Source organism: Meriones unguiculatus, chromosome 17 (genome assembly GCF_030254825.1).
Source record: "Meriones unguiculatus strain TT.TT164.6M chromosome 17, Bangor_MerUng_6.1, whole genome shotgun sequence".
Classification (NCBI taxonomy): Eukaryota; Metazoa; Chordata; class Mammalia; order Rodentia; family Muridae; genus Meriones; species Meriones unguiculatus.
The window spans coordinates 26,769,334-26,792,046 of NC_083364.1; the positions used below are offsets into that span (position 1 = coordinate 26,769,334).

General features: G+C 45.1%; 1 protein-coding gene across 4 annotated transcripts in view; it reads right to left on the reverse strand.

Annotated features, from left to right (window-relative positions):
* Window positions 1-3,051: 3,051 nt before the first annotated feature.
* Window positions 3,052-22,713, reverse strand: part of Dgkg (diacylglycerol kinase gamma) — a 189,508-nt gene continuing 169,846 nt past the window's right edge. For all 4 annotated transcript variants that reach the window (XM_021636139.2, XM_021636137.2, XM_060370120.1 and 1 more), the window contains 3 exons: window positions 21,131-21,251; window positions 18,742-18,802; window positions 3,052-5,589 (listed from right to left, as the gene is read on the reverse strand). In XM_021636139.2, coding sequence (XP_021491814.1) covers window positions 5,491-5,589; window positions 18,742-18,802; window positions 21,131-21,251 — 281 coding nt within the window. In that variant the 3' untranslated portion in view covers window positions 3,052-5,490. The remainder of the gene's footprint in view (window positions 5,590-18,741; window positions 18,803-21,130; window positions 21,252-22,713) is intronic.

Genomic DNA, 22,713 nt, shown 5'->3' on the forward strand with positions numbered 1-22,713 from the left:
GGTCTGACTGGTTAGTGTCCACTGATCTAGAAGTAACTCTTGGAATAATTTTTCATCCTTTTAGAAAATACAGAAAATAAAGGATTCCAAGAAATGTTTATCAGAAGGCCTTAATCGATCTCCTTTATTTATTTATTTTTTCTTTTCTTCCCCCACTCACATTTCCTCCTCTAACCTACCTGGATCTGATGTAGCATTGATGCCCACCGAATAGTTTGAGCAACTTTTGGAGGGGGAAAGGGAAAGGGATTGTATCTTGCTTCTAAACCAACCAAGACGAGTGTTCTTTCTCTAAAAACAGGGATATGTTCACGCCCTCTTAAGGTCATCCTCTCTGGAGTACTTTCCCCTCTGTACAGTCTTCAGAGGTGGTTTTGTTCTCTGAGCCACACAAATGCTGGCGACTCTTTGACTTGATCCCCTCTTTAAAACTCATCTCTAGTCCCTTCCACACTTGAGAGGCAAAGTGTCCAGATCCTTGATTTCTTATGTATATGATAACAATAAACATGGACACTATTAGAGAAGAGACAAGGGATTCCTACTTGGTGCCCTGTGCAACCAGTTACTCAGGAGGATCATCTGAGCCAAGTTCAAGGCCAGTCTTGGCAACATGGTAAGAATCATCATACATTCCCACGTGAAAAAAAAAAAAAAAAGCAAAAACTATTTATAAACAGACAAACAAAGAAAAGCCATCTTAAAAGATAGAAACTTCTTTTCCTAGAAAAGCACTTTGGAGGCTATTACTTCAGAATATGGTCACTTTTGTGTTCATTTGAGAACAATAAAAACTAGTTTTCTACCTGATAGGCTAGGGTCATATAGAAGGGGATGAGGTCCTCCCCTATCAGTGGACTAGGGGAGGGGCATAAGGAGAGAAGAGGGAGGATGGGACTGGGAGGAGAGGAGGGAGGAGGCCCACAGCCGGATACAAAGTGAATAAATTATAATAAATAATAATAATAAAAATAAAAAAATTAAAAACTAGTTTTCTTAGGGGACAGAAAACTCCATGGTTTACTGTGTTTGTTTGCTCATTTATCTATTTATTTAATATATGTAAGTGCTGCGGTGGTTTGAATGAGAATGGCCCCCAGGGACTCAAGTGTTTGGACAGAACTATCTGAAAAGGATTAGGTGTGGCTTGTTGCTGGAGGTGTGTCTCTGGGGGTGGGTTCTGAGGTTTCAAAAGCCCACACTAAGCCCAGTCTGTCTGTCTGTCTGTCTCTCTCTTTCTGCCTCCAACTTGCAGATTAGACGTACGCTCTCCCAGTAACTAACAGGAGCGTCTTGCCTGCGTGTGCATCGCATTCATGCTTGGTGCCCTCGGTGGCATCAGTGGGAGACGGACTCCCTAGACCGGTGGTGGTATGGAGGGCTGTGAGCCGCTGGGAACTGAACCTGGGTCCCCTGCCGGGGCAGAAGTGTTCGTAACTGCTGAGTCATCTCTCTAGCCCATGCCTCACCCCCACCCCCGTCAGAATTTCTCGAACCCTCTCCATGTATTTCTTAGAAGATAGCCAGTACTTGAACAGAAAGCTCTTTTTTTGTTTGTTTATGGAACATTAAAATTGTTACTATATGTATATTTGCGTATCTGTGAGTATATCTGTGTGATGTGTGTGTGCGCCACATGCTATAATGTTTACACAGGGGTCGGAGGGCAACTCCGAAGTCGGTTTTCCCCCTTGACCTTTATGTAGGTCCCAGGGATCAAAGTCAGGTGTGAGGCTTGCACAGCACGTGGTTTTTTTTTTTTTGTTTGTTTGTTTGTTTCCTACGAAACAATCTCCTTTCATAAAACATTTTAGGAATACTAGCGTTTTGCGAGTGATAGTCTAAAAAGTTGCAGCCTCAGAGAGGGTGTAAAGTCTCAGACTAGATGCGTGGACTAGACTTAGACTAGACTAGACGGGAACACTTGAAGTTACGCTCGCTCGCTCGCTCACACTGATTTCTGTTGCACCCTGGAGCTCTGAGCTGAGTGTGACTGTGTGGCTTTTCCTCCCTAGGGAGCTGGCGGGCTCTCCTTTCCCTTCCCGTGCCCTCTCGCTTCTTTTAAGGCTGACATCAGACACGCATTTGCTTGAGAATGTTGAGGTGGAGGCCTTTGACGCAGGGATCTGGGGTCTAGGTCCCGCCTGGCGTTAGGACTCCGTGCTTTTGTGGATCTTGGTTGTGGTAGGGCATGGAAGGCACAGCCCAGCTGGGATAGAAGATAGCCCAGAGTTTTGTCTAAGGGAAGAGGGGATCTAGAGATGGGAAAAGCTGATGTAATTATTTTTGGCAGGAGCTGGAACCAAAGCAGCAGGAGAGTAAGTTTTCAGATTCTCTGGCAAAGCAACTTTCTAATCTGTCACTGAGTATGTGTAAAAAAAGCGATTAGTAGGTCTCTATATTTATCATGATTACTCACAAATATGTAATTTACATAATATATACAGCACATTAAGTACTATGTCACCTTATGTAATGTGCTAGATGTATAGTATATAGATGAATGTTATGTAACGACAGTCTGGAGGCTCTCGAAGGCTCTGCCAAGTAGTTCCTAATCTATTTGGCAATTTTAACCTATTTTTTTTTTCCCATCTGTAGAATGAGCTCTCCTGAGAGGAGTTGGTCTGTGACCCGAATGTAATCATCCTACAAATTCTGTCTCCATTCCCAAATCGCTAGGGAAACCTCCCCCACCCCAAACCACACCGTACTGAGCCATGCTTCCCAGCCCATCAGCCCGGCGACAAGGTACACCAAAGGTTTCTGCTTTCATTGTTTTTTTTTTTTTTTTTTTTTTTTTTTTTTATTGCTACTGGGGCGGAAGCGTGGAGGCAAGTGAGAACGTGTCTGCTGCGTGGAAGGAATCTGTGCAGCCCAAGACAGAAGGGACCAGGCTCTCCCCTGACCGTAGCTTTAAGAAGCTGACTGAACACGAGGAAGCCCTATTCTCCTCCGTCCGGTGGGGATCATAATGCTTTGTTGGCTCACCTCAGAGCCTGGTGTGAGGGCCACTAGGCTGAAGCACTACACAGTAAGAAACCACAGTCATAGCGCTTAAAAGACGATTTGTAAGGTCAGCTTAAACAACAACACAAGACTCACTAAGATTAGCAAACCAGAAGAGCAATGCCGTGGGGTTTTACACTCTGCGCCTCTGAAAAGGGCTTGGTTCTCAGTTTCTGCAGGGCCCCGTCAAGAGACCTGTGAGTCTCTGGGAATCCGTTTCACCTACTGATGGTGCTGTAACCTTGGGGGATCGGAGCCGGAACATATTTGAACACTTCTATAAATGTCTTAGCATCAGTGGTCCTGAAGTTGAACCTGCCTCAGCATTTCAGAATCAAGTGGCTTCCAAGACAGTACCTGCTGTTATTGGGGAGCTTGTCTGTCGCGTCACCAAGCATCCCATAAATACGTTCTTTGGGTGGCCCGGGCTTTCCCTCGTCAGCAGAAGCATGTTTGGTTGGTCAGGGTGGTTCCAAACCTCAGCCCTAGATGCTGGATGGTCACTTCCTTCAGAGGTGGGTTCAGTGGCTACACAGTCTTCATATTCCCTGCCTTGTCCGTTGTGAGATTGGAGGCAGCTTGGCGGATGACGTGAACTGGGCCTAGGTTTCCTCTTGAGAAATTTGAGACAGAGATGAAGGTGTCGGTGTGCCTGGGGGCAGAGGCAAAGGTTGCTTTCTACCAGTGATGCTGTGTGTGGAGTCCCCCCCCGCCCTCCCCGGGAGAGGAAAGGGAATGCTGGCACCGGCTGACTGAAGCCCACTGAGCGTGCCCGAGACTGCTCTGTCCTGGTTGGCAACATCCTACAGAAGGTAACTCTTCACTGAAGTCACAGCTGAAGCCAGGAATGTTTCCAAGGCAAGATCTGGTGACCTGACAAGGTGACATGGTGGTTCAATCAACTGATGGGTTTGGTGCCATCTGCCAACATCAGGCCAGCTTTTCTCCAGGTAGGAAAAGCCATAGAGAACTTGGGAATTAGTATAAGGGTTCTCCCTCCCCTTTTCTTGTGTGGGCACAGGCCATATGATGGTTCCTCCCTCACCACCTGGATCCCAGCGGAACCACTTCTTGCTGAGCAGAAATGACTCTCTTCCCAGATGCGGGTTCTTTTGCCTATTAGCGATCTTCTTAGCAACGTTCACAGTTAAATCTCATGAGCCAAGATACCATGGAGAAGTCTTTTAGCCACAGCTCAGTTTCCTTATCAACCCATGGGGGAAGGAGGCTTAAACAGTGTTTTGTGGTTGCTCTCTGATCTAGATCATTCTCGTAAACCTTGAAACCAGCCAGGGAAATGTGTCTTTATGAGCAAATGATGGTGGGAGAGTAGGGACCTTCTTCTTTTTTTTTTTCTTTCCCACGTTCTGTTCCCACACTATCTATGTTTATTTCTAATCAGGAAAAGTCCAGCAGTAAATAAATATTTATATATTATATATAAACATATATGCCACATATATACATATATAAGACCATCAGAGGGTCCTTCTGTCACACTGTGAAAGTGGGAAGTGCAAAGAAACAGGGAATCCCTGACAGACTGGTTTTCCCAGCAAAGCCCCTTCCCCCCACCCCCACCATCTCCAGGGCTTGGGATTCAAATAAGACACACACTTTGGCTTTCCGTGGTAGTGAGGGGAAGGGAGTACTAGGAGTGTGTGTGTGTGTGTTTTCTTTCCATTTTACACAATATTATGACACCAACTTGAAAAATAAAGTCCACTTTCTCAGCTTTCCCTCCCAAGTGTTCAAAGGAACTATGAAAATAAATACCACATCTAAAGTATGCTGCCCAGGCAGCCCTGTTTGCTCTCTAAGCAAACAGCCACCAAGAGATGCTCCAGGAAGCGAACAAGTGCCCGTGGACAGCAGAGAGACCCGAGAATGGAAACAACTTTCCACAGCTTCTTGGCTTTCCTCTGCAAGTGAGGGGAGGGGCCGTTGCTTGAAGGACAACGAAGAGACCATCCTGTGCTCACTGAGCCCTGCCAAGGATTTCGCTTGGAGAGCTGTAGGCTGTTTTGTTTTTGTACAGAAGGACTTTTGTGCAAGGTTTCTGGGTTGGAGCTCTTTCCCCTGACCACATCCGATCTCACTGTAGGCAGGAAACCTACAGCCTGGAGACTGACGGGAGTGGGGAGGGCAAAGGAAGACTTCTCCTTCAGGCTCAAAGTCTACCTGAGGCCTGCGGGAATGTGGAAGTTGAAGTTGCTGTTATGAGCCAACCCATCCTGGTGGGCCCTGAGTCCATTCAAAATATTTCATGGGTATTGGCTCTGTTAGGAGTGGATCCATTTTCAAAATGGCAGGATGACATTTTCCCCCAGAAGGGTGGCTTTGCTTCCTCTGGTTACAGGTGTGCGCATGTGTGCATGCGTGCGTGCGTGTATGTATGTGCGTGTGCGTGTGCTTGTGCATGTGTGTAAAGCCATGGATTCTTCTTTCCTTTCTTGGTAGAGCTGGTGTTTGGCACGCTGTTTAGTCTTTGGAACGGCTTTTCCTCCTCAGTGAAAAAAAGCTGCTCTTCTGGGGAGGCCCCATCATCATAGGCGCCTGGTTTTTGTGAGTGATTTTAATCTGAAATAAAGAAACAGAAAACCAGTAACGCACAAGCCGGTAACTTGAGGGAGAGCGAGCTGTGGCGCAGAACGAAGGCCGGTTTGCGCTCACAGGAGCCCCACGCAGAAGGACAACTGTCCTTGAACAGTTTCAAAATTGGCAACTTGACCCTGACTGGGCCTGGAGTTTGGCACTGCTGGAAGCGAGGGGCGGAAACACCGGGGAGAGACAGGTGTGAGCTTCCCACGTGGTGATCAGCTCGCACCTGTCTTGTGTCCTTGCTATTCATAGACTGTCAGAATGTCACAGCTAGAGGAAGCCTCAGGAACCTTCCCGTTCACCACACTGGAGGATGGATGAGGAAGAGCAGCCCAGAGCTCTGCCGGGGACTGAGCTTAGCCTAAGCTCACAGGGTGGGGTGCGGGCATATTCTTCACGTTCCCAGCCCGGATTCCAGCCCAGGTGGCAGACATATGTCAACCAGCTGACCTGGAGGCTTCAGTTTAACCTCTGGCCAAGAACCTTCCTGTGGACCGTTGCCAAATGAGCCTCTTAGGCATGTCTCCTTTTCTTACACTCTCAGTCAACCCTATTTTCACAGCTAAACTTTTTATTACTTTTAAAAAATTTTAAAGTTTATGACTTTATTCTGTAAACATCCCGCTAATTATAGACATGGCTTTGAAATGCTTAATCCCTATCTGAATGTGGCCTGGTGATGCTCCCACACGATTAATCTGCATTATCGTTCCATCGACATTTACGAAGCATGATAGATGCTCAGAGTGGGTGGCTGATATGGGAACAGGAAGTACTCAGGATTCAAAGACTTGGGTGTGGGACCGTGTACTTCTATTTCCTTGGTTCAGAACTTTGGACAAATAATTTATCACTCAGAGAACAGTGCTTGCCAGGCTTCAAAGTGAGGATAACATTGATACTATTTCTTTACACGGAGATCATATGACACGCTGTCAATGTGAGCCCATTGTAAACTGCAAAGCGGGAGGGAATGGCTAGGTGTTACACTGGAGAGAAAGAGAATAGATGCCAAAGGAAACGGAACCTGGAAGCCCACAGTTCTAAGAACCCAGTCTTGTAGTTTTTGACCATACTATTGAAAGTGACAGTGTGACCACAGAGGAAAAAAAAAATAGAGCTGTGGAAGAGAAAAGCCATCATTCTAAATTCATTTTTAATTTTAAATTAATGTAGGATGAGCCAAGCGGTTCTAAAAAAGAACAAGGAAGGTCTGATAAGAACAGGGAAGCCCCTTATGATGTGACGGTGAGGGAAAGAAGAAAGAGAAGGCAGGGGGCAGAGGAACCGTATGCAAACAGGCTGGGCTGAGGGCAAAGGATGAGGAATGTGGGAGACTGTGGACAGTTAGTTGATATAGGGCTTTAAAAGGGGATGACAAGACCGGGTCCCTGGGAGGTAACCAGAAACCACAAAACGTGGCTGAAAAACAAGATGAAGAAAAAGGAACGAGGGCAATTACTTAGCAGCCGTCATCAAAGTGTGCTAGAGTGCAATGTCTGGCTAGGAACGCATCACTGTAAGTCAGGCTCAAGTTCAGAAGGCTCCAAGAACTGGGATGAAAAAGAAGGAAGCGAGAGACAGTGAAAACTCAGCCTAGCTGGGTGTTAGAGCTGGAGTGGCCGGCCCATTGGCTTTCACCAGCCTGGAGATGGTGAGGAGACAAATATGCTCTTCCGCCAGAGGAGCAGATCAAACCCCATTTTGTATTGTGTGCCAGATGGCAGCCGTTATGTGTGTCCCAGAGTTGATGGAGGTGAGGCACAGACGGGGGCTCTAACTGTCCCTCTCCAGGGCCTGCAATCCAGCATGCTAAAGTGGGAGAGATCTGTGACATAGGCTTCGGAACAAACCTCTCATTCTTGAGCTCACAAGCTCATTCGAGGAAGACCCTTGAGTCCTTCCTTTGATATCCCTGAGCTGCCTGGATGCCTGGCTGGGAGAATGTGCTGGGGAAGAGGAACCAGCCCAGAGAAAAGAGCATTTTCCTGGCATTCGGAGATGGCTGTGTTTGGGGAAGTGGGTGGCAGCTTTGGCGAGGCTGCCTTACAATAGAAGGTCCTCGCTTCTTTCTTTTCCTTCCTCCGCCTCTCACTGAGCCTAAGTACTCGCCTGATAGCACCTCCAGGGCTAATGAAGCAAAACTCAAATCTCTTAGCCCTGGCTGGCCTAGAACTGTCTCGTGTAGCCCAGGTTAGATTCACGGTGATCCTCCTTCATCTCCATCCTGAGAGCTGGGATTCTAGGTGAGGCTCTGCCACATCCAGGTTTTTTTCCTGCAGTTTTAACAAACGTGCCAGTAGGGGCAGGTGTTGGGGATGTCTCTCATACATGATAATGTGGTGATGTTTGAGGATTTTATTACTACAGATTACCGACATGTGTGAAATCGTATCCTCATGTTGAGTCAAAGAGATGTCAAGCTCTTTAGCCCTAAGTTAGGAGAGTGCTGTGGGCAGAGCTAGTCAAGAGTCCGCAGAGGAGATAGTCTGATGTTCTTGGACCCATTTTTTTTCAACTCTGACCGAAAGGGCATCCTACGTTTCCATAGTTAGAGCTCAAACTCAGTTGGTAACTGGGCTGCCAATTAAGCCTCTGTGATTGACAACTAGACAGTCAGAGGCTGGCTCCCCTGGTAAATGTTCTGCTCCACGACACGGAGAACCGACCCAGTACTCCTGAGTCAGAATTCAAATTTCGTGAGACCATCACAGCTTGTGCATTCTCCTTTAAATGGAGCAAAGTTCTCCCTTCCACTCCCATTAGAGACTGGCTCTGCACTATCAGTTTCTCAAACAATTCCAACAAGTTTCATCACTTCAAAAGAAGCAATACATGGAGGGAGCCCCTCCTGGAGGTTGCCATCTAAGAGCAGATGAAATGCAAACCCTTCCTAAAATCACATGGGAGGTGCCCCCAGGCCTGCTCAGACCCGTGAGGTCTGAAATGGTCTCTGTGACAATCGAGAAGTTATATTCGAGAAGGTAATGTTCTTTCAGAATGTCTTCAAGTAGTCGGGGAAGGGGGGTGGAGTCAGGGATTGTATTACCAACGTTTAAATTTTAGATGTTTCTGGGTTCTCCGAGATCTTGAAATCCTCTTGCAGGGGAGTTTTCTGGCATGAGAGGCCTTTGTGACAGGAGCAGTCAATGACCAGCTTGGCAGAGTCTAGAATCACAGCGTCCTCATGTTAATCAAGGAGGTGAGACCTGCATCTCGTGGGGGAGGGGGAAGGCACCAGAGCCTGGCTGGGATCCTGTGCTATACAAAAGGAGAAAAGGAGCTGAGCGGAGCGGTGCGTTCATCTCTTTTTCCTGACTGTAGATGCCGTGTGAACAGCTGTTTCAAGTTCCTGCTGCCTTGCCTGTAGCCTTGAACTGCGAGCCAAACCAAATCCTTTCTCCCCAAAGTTGATTCCGTTAAAACATTTCATAGCAACAGAGAAACAAACTAAGACAGGCTTGACATGCAGCAGGGACAGCCGGGCTCTGCAGAGTTGGGCTGACTGTTGGGGAAGTTTAACTCGGAGTTTGGTCCCTGAACCTGCAGCGTCAGCACCTCCCCGGAATGTGTCAGCAGGTCCAGTGCTTAGGCATCAAGACCCTGCTGGATTAGAACTCTGAGAAGCGCTCCAGTCACATGAATTTTAACCCCTAACCCCAGTCATTCAAACATTTACTCAAGCCACTGGATTGTTAGAATAAACTGGGGTCATTTTCAACTTAATGATTTAGCTGCTCTCTAGCTTTAGAAGGATACTTTTTGTTTTGTTTTTTAAAATGTAGCTTTTTGAGTCTCGTGTAACCCGGGCTGGCCTCAAACTCAGTATGTCGCCAACAATTACCCAGAGCTTGTGATCCTCCTGCCTCCACCTCCCTAGTGCTGGGGTTATAGCGGGAGCAAGGTGGTGAAACACGAGGTCCCATTTTCCAGCACTGTGTAAGGCAAACGTTCTTAACAGATAGACCTTTTACGTAACCATACACGTTTCTCTATATAAACAGGTTACCTGCTCCTTTTTAAGAATTTGCAAAACAATTTAAAAGTTTAAAAATCACACAGGTAACAACTTCTTTTCTTGGTATACTGCTTCAGTTTCTTTCCCACACTTGCATATTTTGACTAAGATTGAAATCAGCGTCTAAATCTGCGGTGTTTTATTTCGTATTATTTTGCCAGCGCTTCAGTGTCCTCCATATTTAGTTTTAAAATTAAAGCTTAACTTTAAGTAATTCATTTATCTTAGTGCTGGAGAGTGAATTCCGGGCTTTGCATATGTTAGAAAACATTTGTCCACTGCACTATACCTGCACCCCTTAAAATTTTATTGATTTTTTTTTTTTTAATTTGTTTTGTGTCTTGAGACAGGGTTTCTCTGTGTCGTCTTGGCTGTCCTGGAATCGCTTGCCAGGGATCTGCCTGCCTCTGCCTCCCAGAGTGCTGGGACTAAAGGCGTGCACCCCAGGCCAGGTTTACATTGTATTTTCAATGTCTAAAAAGTATTCCATTGGATGAGTATCTTGTAGCTTATTTAAAACCCTTTGACAGGGCTGGTGAGATGGCCCACTGGTTGCGAACACTTGTGGCTCTTGCAGAGGACCTGGGTTCAGTTCCCGGGACCCACACGATGGCCCCCACCCTCTGTAGCCCCCTTCCCGGTAACCTGGTGTTCTCTCCCTCCCCTCCACAGGCACCTGACATGCACACAGTGCGCATTCAAACACGTAAGATCGACTTTACTCTAAATGTTGGGCTTTCATGAAAATTCCCTTTTTTTTTTTGTTATGCCGCATGGAGGAGAAACTGATATTTTTACGTGCCTGTGTCTCTATTTTTAAGATCCATTTATTTTTATTTTATGTTTATGAGTGTCCTGCCTGTGTGTCTGCCTACCATGTACATTAAGTACTCACAAGGCATGGACGGGGCCTTGGATCTCCCGCAGCTGGACTTATCGATGGCTGGGAGCCACATGTGGGTGCTGGAACCAAGCCTGGGTCCTCTGGGCTCTTAACTGATGAGCTGGCCACGGTTCTTTATGACACATGGCTCAAGGTGCATTCCAGAAAAGCTGGGTCAGCTCATTCTCCCGTCTCACTGAGTGCAGGACCTTACCACAGTCTTGACAGAAGCAAATATTTTCTTAAACTTACTCGGCATATGAAGAATTATACAATGTTCTCACTGTCTTAATTTGAAAAAAAAAATTCCTTACAAAGAAATTGTGTTATCATATACTGCTCCATAGGTGTAGCCTGTGGCATCTGTGGCAATTTGTCTGTCCATTCTTACAAGGTCAGGACTTTTTTCTACTGGATTCTAAGTGTTGGTTTCCTTTCGTAGTATAGAAACTAGCCTGCTCTTTTGTATTGCTATTGTAAGCATCTTGTCATTAGGCCTTTAAATATCTAAATTTCTGGGGTTTTTTTGTTTCATTCTGTTGATGGTTCTTATGTACTAGGCTGGCCTCAAATTCTCTTGACAAGGATAATCTTGAACTCCTGACCTTACTGCCTCTACTTCTCAAGCGTTGGATTTATGTAGTGCTGGGGAATCTAACTCAGGGCTCTGTTCATTTACCACCCTACCAACTGAGCTACATTTTCAACTCCTCTGTATTGACTCGATTTGTAGAGCTTGAAATTCATTATTAACTAAAAAAAAGTCACTTTTTAATAGGATTACTTGATTTGTTGCTGTTTAACTTCTTGAGTTCTTTATATATTCTGGATATTAGCCCTCTGTCAGATATAGGGTTGGTGAAGATCCTTTCCCAGTCCACAGGCAGTTGTTTTGTTCTGATGACAGTGTGCTTTGCTTTACAGAAGCTTTTCAATTTCATGAGGTCCCATTTGTCGATTGTTGATCTTAGAGCCTGTGCTGTTGGTGTTCTGTTCAGGAAAGTTGTCTCCTATGCAAATGAGTTCAAGGCTCTTCCCCACTTTTTCTTCTAATCGGTTTAGTGTGTCTGGTTTTATGCTGAGGTCTTTGATCCACTTGGACTTTAGTTTTGTGCAGGGTGATAAATATGCATCTATTTGCATTTTTCTACATGTAGACATCCAGTTAGACCAGCACCATTTGTTGAAGATACTATCTTTTCTACATTGTATGGTTTTGGCTTCTTTGTAAAAAATCAAATATCTGTAGGTGTGTGGGTTTATTTCTGGGTCTTCTATTCAGTTCCATTGATCCACCATTCTGTTTCTGTGCCATTACCAGGCAGTTTTTATTACTATTGCTCTATAGAACAGCTTGAGATCAGGGATGGAGATACCTCCATCTGGGTACAGGAATCTTTTCTGAGACTGATATTCCAACCAAGGCCATGTATGGAAATAACCTAGAACCACTGCACAGATGTAGTCATGGCAGCTCAGTCTCCAAGTGGGTTCCCTAGTAAGTGGATCAGTGGCTGGCTCTTTGATCACCTCCCCCTGAGTGGGGAGCAGCCTTACCAGGCCACAGAGGAAGACAACGCAGCCAGTTCTGATGAGACTTGATAGGTTGGGATCAGATAGAAGGGGAGGAGGTCCTCCCCTATCAGTAGACTTGGGGAGAGGCATGGGAAGAAAAGAGGGAGGGAGGGTTGAACTGGGAGGGAAGGAAGGAGGGGCTACAGCTGGGATACATGATGAATAAATTGTAATTAATAAAAAAAATTAAAAGTCACTTTTTCAATACAAAGGTTCTGCCTATAAAGTAACTAAAATAATTAATTTTCCCCATAGGTTACAACATTTCATTTTTTATTTAATTTTTAGTCTTGTTGCATAGTGCTTATTTATCCAAATAGTTATTTGGTGCCCTACGGTAAACCGTTTTATCCCTTGCAGTTAGTTTATGATCATTCTTCTTCCTTAATTAGTTATTTTTATATGTTCTAAGATTTGTTAGGACTCCATTCTGAACTACTGGTTTACTTAGAGAATATTATTGAAATCATTGTGACTTTATAATTATTTTAATATCTCATGAAGGTCTTTCCTCCCTCCCTCCCCCTGCAATCCACCAAGGTTGAAGGGTCTTTTATTAAAATGTTTTTATTAAATCCTCTAGGAATTGCATTGTTTTGTCAGGTTAAAAGGTTTGAGTGGGGATTCTGGGACCCTTATTTAGGACATGGGATGTCTCCATGGTGGTTAGTGTGATCAGTTTGGTGTAGTTCAGAATCATCCTCTGGAAATATAGTTTCAGTGACGGACTGTCTAGATGAGGTTTGCACACGGAGGAGTGTCTTCATTACATAAGCAGAGGTGGAAAGGCCTGCCCACTGTGGGCGGCACCATCCCCCAGGCCAGGGATCTTGACACACTAAGAATTAGTATACACACACTCTGCTCTAGACTGCAGGTGCCATGTGACCAGTTCACTCAAGGCCCTGCCTCTCTGACTTCCCCACTAGGATGGACTGTGACCTGGAACTGAGCTAAAATGAACCCTTTCTTCCTTACATTGCTTTTGTCAGGGTACTTTATCCCAACAATAGGAAAAGAAACTAAGATGGTTTACATACTGTTTTTAAAACTGTTTGCATCTTATAGGTATCATTATTAATTTCTCACAATTCAGCTGTATATTTTATATCTTGTTGATGCTTTTATAATATTTTTTTTCCTAGTAGATTCACTGGATTGGTAACAACTGGTATACAAGAATGTTATTATTATTATTATTATTATTATTATTATTATTATTATTATTTTGTCTACCTTCCTGAAATAATTTATGCTATAAGGTTTTCCACTGGTTTCTTGAGTTTTCTATAGTCACAGTCCCTTACAATAATGACAGATTTGATTGCTTCCCAAATATTTATATTATGTTTTCTTTTCACATATATTGTACTGGCTAGAACTGCCAAGCAATTTTAACGTTTATTTCTTGTCTGTGATTTTAATGGAAAAATTTCTTAAGTTTTAGTATTAAGTAAAATATTTGTTATTTGTTTGACAGAAAATTTTCATTATTTTGAAGTTTCTTTCTAGTTCTAGGGTTTTGTTTTTTGTTGGTCTGTTTGTTTTTTGACAGAATTTCTCTGTGTAGTCCTGGCTGTCCTGGAACTTTATAGACCAGGCTGGCTTCAAACTGGGAGATCCTCTTGCCTGTGCCTGTTGAGTGTTGGGAGTCAAGGTGTGTGCCACTACTACCCAGCTAGACCCGGTATTCTATGAATCTCCACAAAAATAAGAAATGTTGCCAGGCGCAGCCACTCACTCCTTTAAGCTCAGCATTTAGGAGATAGAGGCAGACAGACCCTGTGAGTTTGCGGCCAGCCTGGTCTACATAGCAGTTCTGAGCCAGCCATGGTTACACAGGGAAACCCTGTCTCAAAACAAGACAAGACAAAACAAATGAACAAACAACAGAAATGCTGGGCTGAAGGGACGGCTTATTACTCTTGCAGAGAACCCCAGTTCAGTTCTCAGCACCCACAAACAGCTCACAACCACCTGTAAATCCAGCCCCAGGGGATCCACTGTCCTCTTCTGGGCTGTGGAGGCACCTGTAATCACAGGCACACACGCGCATGCACTCACACACATGCATACACACACACTTAAAATTACTCTTTTTTAAAAAAAGAAATGTCGAATGTAGTTGAATACCTTTGGTCATCTATTTATATTATGTAACTTTTTCCTCTCTAAGCCACTGATAGCAGGCTTCCTTTTTCATTCCTGTGGTACGTCCTCAGGGTTAAATAATCTTTTTCACATAGTTTACTGACATACCTATACGCTGGCTTCATATCATATTCACATTTGAGTCATATTGCTTTACAGCGTTCTACATTTAGGTGTAAATTTTCAGTCACCTCAGTTCTTTTGTGTATGGGGGTATGTGTGCATGTGTGTAAGAGGTATAGCGCACATATGTGCACATGTTTGCAGGATGTGTACTCATGCCTGTGGAGGTCCGAGGTTGATATCAGGTATTTCCTATCACTCTCTGTCTTATCTTTTTGGGACAGAGCCTTTCACTGAGTTCACAGCTTAGTGTTTGTCTGGCTAGGTTGGCCTGAGAGTTCAAGGGTTCCACTTGTCTCTGACTCTCCACTTAGGGCTACAGACCTGCATGACAATGCCAGGCTCTTACATAGGTGACTTAGGTCATGTGCTGTGTAGCTGGCACTTTTCTGACTGACTCCTATCCCCATCCCCTCATTTTGATATGTCCATACACGTATGTAATGTACATTGATCATATTCACCTCACAACTCCCTCTTGTCCTCTCCCAGTTCCTTCTTTCAACTAGTATCTGTTGGTGCTGTGCATTCCAATGCTAATTACTGGTTGCTGCCTAGACAAGCACATTCTCACTTACACTGGCCTTTGTTGTGTAAACCTTGCGCTACCTAATTTAAAGTTAATTGGTTGATAAAGTTGCTGAAGCCTGTAACTGGGCAGGAGAGAAGTAGGCAAGGTTTAGGTTCCCAGACTTGAGAGTCTCCTAGGGACTACAAGGCTGGGAAGAGGAGAGAAAAGGCAGAAGACGTAGCAGAAAGAAGCCAGCGATAAGGAAGTCTCCATGGGGCAGTAAGGACCATGAGCAGGTGGCCATGGGGGACTGGCCTGGTGGAACAGAAGCAGCCCAGGCAGGGACAATTATAGCAAGTAACTTGGGGTGTGCAGCTGGGGACTAGCTTAGAGGGTTGATATCTGCCCAGTCATGGTGCCTTAAAGCTTTTATAAAACCAAAAGGTCTCTGTCTTGGTTATTTGGGAACTAGCTGGGGTAGCTAAAGTCTGATATCTAGCTTATACAACACGTCTCCTTTCCACTTTCGTGCCTTTTGTTTTGAAAGACCATTGAATCTAGGACTCCTTACAGGAGCGTAAGTGAGGAGTTAGCTACAGGAACACAGGCAACTTACCATTGATGATACACAATGTCTTGCCTTCCACTGGAAACCACCAACTACATATCAGTCCTCAGGGAGGGGCAGAGCCTGGTGAGCTCTCCTTCCGCAAGCTCATCTGTTTTGAGGCCATTTTGTATATAAGTCTTTGAATGCACCTTCTATGTCATCAATGGTTGTATTTCCTTCAATTTTTGTTCAAGTTTATTAGAATCAAAATTATGTGTTATTTTATGATTAAATAATGCCATTGCCCATATACATTAAGATTTTATATTACATTTGCTAGATTTTTCTTTATACATTAATATTCCTTCTACCAGCTTTTTGCTTCTAAATTGAAATTTGCCTTGTTGAAAGAACAAGTCTTAGATTTTACTGTGTTTAATGTTATTTACTTTGTCTTATTCTTTTATTTGATTTTTTTTTTAATTTCTAGAGCTAGGGTTTGTGTAGCCTTGTCTGTCCTGAACTCGATTTGTAGACCAGGCTGGCCTTAAACTCACAGCGATCCACCTGTCTCTGCCTCCCTGAGTGCTGAGATCAAAGGCGTGTGCCACCACACCCGGCTTCATTTGATTTCTTATGCTTGGTAAAGGATTTAACTCTGGTGTATAATAATATTACATATAACACAAATAGGTGTATATTTCGAGAAATCTCTTCTAACTTGCAGCCGACTTGATGTCTTCGCTTTGCATCCTTCCTTGCAAGACTGTCCCTCTGTGTTTAAGTGTTCTGTCTCTGTCTCTCTCTCTCTGTAGAATAAGGACACTAGTTTCAGAGGATTAAGAATCCAGCTCTGCTAACATTTTGATTTTGGGTTCCAGCCTCCATAATGGCTAGAAAATACACACCAGATGTTTAAACCACCACTGTGAACTGGTGTGGTGATGTCGGCAGCTTATGCCCAGCAGTCTGGAGTCAGAGGCTAGACTGTGAGTTAGTGTTCAACCTGAGCTACAGAGCAAGACCTTGTTTCAAACAAACAAACAAACAAACAAACAAGCCCAAAGGTTGAGCGTATCTCAGTGGTAGGGTGCTTGCCCTGCATGGACGGGGCCCTTAGTTCAGTCCTTAGAGGGAAACCAAAGCAACGCAAAACATGTCACAGCTGATCAAGCTATGACTGGTGTTTTGTTACATCCACATAGGCATCCACATAGGCTGCTACTACCTCTTTATATATGAGGTTTTGGACTTAACAATATTTTTCAGAGCAAGTTGTAATTTTTTGAAGAGTAACAATGAGGCAGGGTGTAGTGAGGATATGAGGAGAATTGCCTATTTAAAAAAAAAGTCAAACTTTGGATTGAAATGAATGGCAGCCCCTGTCTTTGGATATCCACTGAGCCATGTGGGAAAAGCATTTGATTTCTTCCAGGCATTTTAAAAAATGACTTATTTTAATTATTTATTGTGTTTGTGTGCATGAGCACATGAGAGCAGGTACCTGAGGAAGCTGCTGAATTCCTTGGAAGTAGGAGTTGTAGACAGGCCTGAACCACTTGACCTGGGTGGGAACCTAACCTGAGAGTTCTCTGCAAGAGCAGTGGCATTCGTGGATGCTGAGCCATTGCTGCAAAGCTCTAGCCATCTTTTTTTAAACACAGAAGACTGGAGCATTCCCACCTCCACCCAGCTTCATCAGAGTCATGGGCAGTAGAGATTCCGTCCATTCTGCTTAATTCTAGCAATGTGAACGCTACTATTATTAGTTTTTAAAAGTATTTTTATTGTATTTGAGAGAGAGAGAGGGGAAGAGGACGAGAAAAAGAATTGGCCAGTTTTGTGTGTGGGTGCCCATGGCATGTTGCTGTCTGAAACTGATTCTCTTTCTCTCTCTCTCTTTTTATCATGTGGGTCCTGACGATCTAACTCAGGCTTGCCTGGAAGTACCTCACCTACTTAGCCATTTAATTGGCCCCCATTATTAGTTTTTTATTACACTGTGTTTTTACTTTTTTTTTTCTCACCTTCCATAAGATTATGGTAAGTAAGAATTTGCCAAAAAATGTCTATCTTCAGCCTTTATAGAAAATGTCATTTTGGGCATAGGCAATTAAAGAACCGTGAAAGGTAGCTTGACACTTGAAGGGCTCCAAAGAGCACACTATCAAAGAGTGGCGATGGTCAGAAAGACACTTCTGTCTCTTCTGAGATTACAGATTTGCTGTCACACTGAGGGCATTACTCATGAAGTGTCCCTGTGGATGCCCTGAAAGCAGGAGTTTCTAGCTGCATTTTTAAGGGGGAACAATAAAAAAGTGAGGAGGCCTGCCTCCCACAGCCGCACTGACTGGAACTAACGTAGGTGTAGCCAGACAGGAAAGAAGAGGTTCTACATATTTTATACTTTTGTTCATGTGCCTGCATGAGTTTACGTGCATCACATGCCCGCAGGAACTTGTGGAGGCCAAAGGATGTCAGATCCCCCGGAACTAGAGTTAGAGGCAGTTGAGAGTTGCCTGACGTGGGTGCTGGGAAATGAAACGGGGTTCCATGCAGGAACAACTCTTTACTGTTGAGCTATCTCTCCAATCTCTCTTCCCTCTCTATTTTCTTCTTTCCTTCTTCCTTCCTTCTTTCCTTCCTTCCTTCCTTCCTTCCTTCCTTCCTTCCTTCCTTCCTTCCCTCCTCCCTTCCCTCTTTCTTTCTTTCTTTTAGGCAGGGTCTCTCCATGTAACCCAGGTCAGTCTTGTACTTACTCTGTAGCTGACAGAGCTACAGCTCTGTCATAGCCTTGAACTCATAATCCTCCTGCCTCAGCCTCCTGGGTCATAAGCCTCTGCCACTATACCTTCCCTGTTCCTTGCCCTTCATGCATTTGCCGAGGGCATTCTAGGGTTGTTATTACAAGCCCGGTACTGTGTTCTGTGTTCTGGAACCATCACACAGCATATAACCAACGTGTCCCAGGTGTGAAGTTTCCAGGAAGATTCTCAAGGCTGCGGGTGTGCCAAGAGAAGCCGGTCTGTGTAGTGGGTAGGACTTTGGGTGGGTGGGCTTAGCTTCCAGATGAGGCAGTATGGTCTAACATCTGGACTTCCTCCTCAATCTTCCTTTTGGTACTGTCACTGGGGTAGTTTCAAACTGAGGCTGTCAAGGTACCATGGATGAAGTCCAAAACAAAGAGGGGCTAGTCTAGATCACCTTCCTGGGTCTCTGTAACGCTGAGATGTAGTGATTTTCTACTGAGTCAGCATCTTCAGGGGGTAACAGAACAAAGTCATGCCCCTCACTCTCTCCTCCAAGACCGGCACACTTACCGTGCAGCGTGGCTGCAGCCAGGGCTCTCCATCGACTTGCATCGGCAGCAGCTTGTTGGTCCTAGAATCCCCCCCAAGCCAAAGAAACCACAGTGAGGCCCTCAGAGTTAGAGACTCATCGTCACACCCACCACAGACAAAGAAGAGGGAAGACCTTGTTCGCCCACTCAGAGGAGTTCATGGAAACCAGGGGAGCCTTCTAAAAATATTATCTTCAACCCATCTCAGGGACTGGCTACGGCAGGTCTTGGGCCAGGCCGAGGGAGCTGTGCTTTCATAGTTACTAAAGGCGTATCTCTGGCTTCCGTCTTCAGACCTCACTCGGGGAAACTTGTTGTGGGCACACCAAAAGCCATGACCACCTGGAAAAGTGGCCAGTGAACACGGCAGCCCCACTCCTGAGCAGTCCCACCTCAGCCCAGTGGCCAGCCAGAGAGGAAAGGAGCTCGTGCGCAAGCTCTGCTCTGGGGTAGGGAAAGGCCGACACTCCCGACTGAATGAGTGGTTGGAACGTATCTGAGAGGGAACATCTCTAGGCTATAGAGGTTATCACAGTATACACGCAACTCCAAAATGCAGGCTCCCCTGGGTTTGTATGCACGTAGCTGTGCTGGGAAGGTGACATCTAGGAATAGTGACCCCCAAGCGTAGGAGCAGAGGAGAGAGGAAAGTGTTGCTCTCTGGCTTGGGAAAGGCTCCTTTCTCGTCTGGGCTCTGTAGAACTCTAACTTGTCCTCTGATGCCTTGGGAGGAGGGCAGTCCTCTCAGAGGCCTCAAGGGCATGTGAACATTACCACCCGCTGGACAGGAAGCTCTTACCCGAGTTTGGCAGCTTCCCTATTTTTGAAATTTACGAAATGGGAGAAGAAAACACAATTTTGATAGAATAATTCTCTGCTAGAGTCTATTTCATAATAAAAGCAAGAAATCTAATAACAACAACAAAATGTCAGCAGAAGGGAGGCCTTTGCGTACTTACGGAGAGAGGAGAATCTGAGGAAAGCCTAGCAGCATAAGGCTTTTAGCTCACCCCTCTAACTCCATCTGGAAATAGATCTGGTGTCTACTGGAAAAAGCCCTCCCATACCTAACGTTTTGGATTCCTTGGCAGTCAGGAGACTGTGTTCTCAGCAATCTATAAAAGCTATGGCTGTGGTGCCCTGGGGAGAAACTGGCCCCGTCAATTTTCGAGTTCTGGATAAGGGCTACAGGGGTTGATCAGGAAAATGAGGGTCCTATCACAGCAATGACTCTGAGAAAAAGGGGATTGGTATCAGGAGTGGAAGAGACAGATAATACAGAGAGGGGAAATGACAAAGGGTTGTGGCACAGACCCTCGAGGTCCTCAGAAAGGGATTTGACTGTGGGATGATGGAAGGACCAAGAACAGAGTCCTCAACTGTGCTCTCACACTTGCTCAGGCTTTCTGGGAGAAAGGGTTCTTTAGTCAAATGCCTCTGGGAAACCCTTTACCCCAGGAGCCCCTCTAGGAGATTCCCCAAGGCAGACAAACAGATATGATCTGTAACAAGACAGAGGCATAGGAAAAGGAATGGAAACATCAGAAACAGCCAGGTTAGGTAAGACGCTGAGGGGGAAAAATGTGCGAAAGAGCAGCTGTGACCCTTGACATCTAAAATTCTAGAATTGTAAAGAGAAAAAGCAAAGAATTGAGCCTCCGCCTCCCTGGCCTTTATAGTATGCACTGTTGATGTCACCAGGTAATTTTCAGAGGATACATCATGATGGACTCTCTAGTTGATGGTAGCATTGATCACATTGCATCCTGTTTAAAAAACGGCCCCAATACAACTCCTCCACCTGAGGTTCAGGGTCACAGCAGGAGGGAGGGAAGAATGATTGTAAGAGCCGGAGTTTCAGGGAGTGTGCGGTAGAGATCGTATCTCTTGGAGATGACAGAAAAGCTGACCCCACAAGACCTCATCAACATGGCTGCCTGCACGAGACTTGAACAAGGACCTCACCAATGGACATGCTGAGGTGAATGGGGTAGGACCAGGGGACAGGGAGGCTCAGAATTACAGGCCACTAAGGAATGCTAAGAGCAGGAAACAGTCTTCCCTTACAAAGAGCACACTGATTGGTTATCCAACACCAAATGGTCATCTCTGAAATCATATATATACAAATAACCACATAGGGCTGAACAGATATTTGAGAAAAATACACATATAAGAACAGTATAGTAAAGGATACAACAAAGAATATAGTTAAAGAATATAACTTAAGTATTCTTTAGAAATACTGTCAAGCTTCCCGAGCTGCCTTAGCCTGAAATCCAAAGGCAGCTTCCTAGTTATTTTGTCTTCTGCCTGAACCTTCAAGGAGGTGGGAGAAGCAGAAGATGCTGGGTAGCAAGGGGACTTACCTAATGATAACAGAGGAGCACTGGGCTAGCCTCCTGCCTGCACTCTTCAGGCCCGTGTAGATCTGTCCCATCTCCATGGCTCCCTCCAGACCCACTACTTCAAGGAGCTGGTCGCTGAGGTCTACAAGAGTGAACAGCAAAGACTATGTGTCTTCTCCTCTCTCACTCAGGAAGTCCCGGTCCCTCCAAGGTCACCCCTTGTCCATGTGCATCCTTTCATCTCCCACTCAAGAGGGCTTTCATATACTGAGTCAGACAGTTTTCTCAGAGAGAGAGAGAGAGAGACCTTTTTGTGAACAGACACCAAGTTATAGCTTTTTTTTTTAAAGCTTTGATTTAGAAGATTAATATGTATCCAATGAATAGGCTGCCATCAAAAAGCCTCTTCAAATATCATAAATGACAAACCAGCTAATTCTTGTTTTAATTAACTTATTTATTCACTTTACATTGCCATCTTAGTCCTCTCCCTCCTTTTCTCCTGGTTCCACCCTCCCTTACACTTCCCCATCCCTCCTCCCCTATTCCTCAGAAAGGGGGGCCCCCTACCCACTCCACCCCCTATCATCAAGTTGAATCAGGACTGATCATCCTCTTCCCCTGAGGTCTGGTAAGGCAGACCAGCAGGGGGTAGTGATCAAAAAGCAGGCAACAGAGTCCATGTCAGAGTCAGCCCTGGCTCCTTTAACTAGGGGACCCACATGAACCCTGAACTGTCCATCTGCTCCATCCGTGTAGGGGGCCTAGCTCCAGTCTATGCATGGTCCTTGGTTGGTGCTTCAGTCTCCATAAGCCACTCTGGGACCCAAACCAGCCACTCCTGAAATACAGCTACCTAACAGCTAGAGACACATTGGTTTGAGACTGGGTTATGAAGGAATCCTGAATATAATCTATAATCTATTCCTCTTCATTGACTAATGATGACTGATGGTCAAGTAACCTCAAATTCAGCCTGTGCTTAGCTGCTGGCGAACCACCCACCCTCTGTGGACACCCTCAGGAAGATCAAGCGCCTCTTTCAGGAGGCCTCATCCCTAAGCTAAGCAAAGAAGAAGTGTATTTCACCTACATCAGACCATTGCGGCTCACAGTGGAAAAAGATAGGAAAACATGGATCCCAGTTTCTACCCCACAGGAGCAATTGCTTACAATGGCAGCAGCAGCTTTCCCTTTTCAGCCCGAGGGCAGCGATCCATTTTCCTTGGATTTTTGTGGGAGTGGTAGCAGGGATGATGTTGGGTGCTGGGTCCGATAGTCTCTCTAAAATACAGCTGCTGGTGTGGTTAGAGCTGAAGCAAAATTAAGATTCAGAGTCTAAAGAAGAGTCTAGCCCCTTTGCTAAGGGAGCAAGAAAACTGTGTCGAGGCTTTTTGTTTGCTCATTGAATGGCTTCTGCCCTCTGAAGACGCTGTTTTAGATTAGTGAGGAAACATTTATTCTTTGTTTGGAAGACGGTTGCTTTAAAAACACTCCATTGATGAATGTATAGCTCATGAAGACAGTGAACCAAAGCACTGAACCGACCATCATCACTGAGGTCTGAACTGACGTTCGTTGAGGGATGTTAGCTGCCCAGAGAT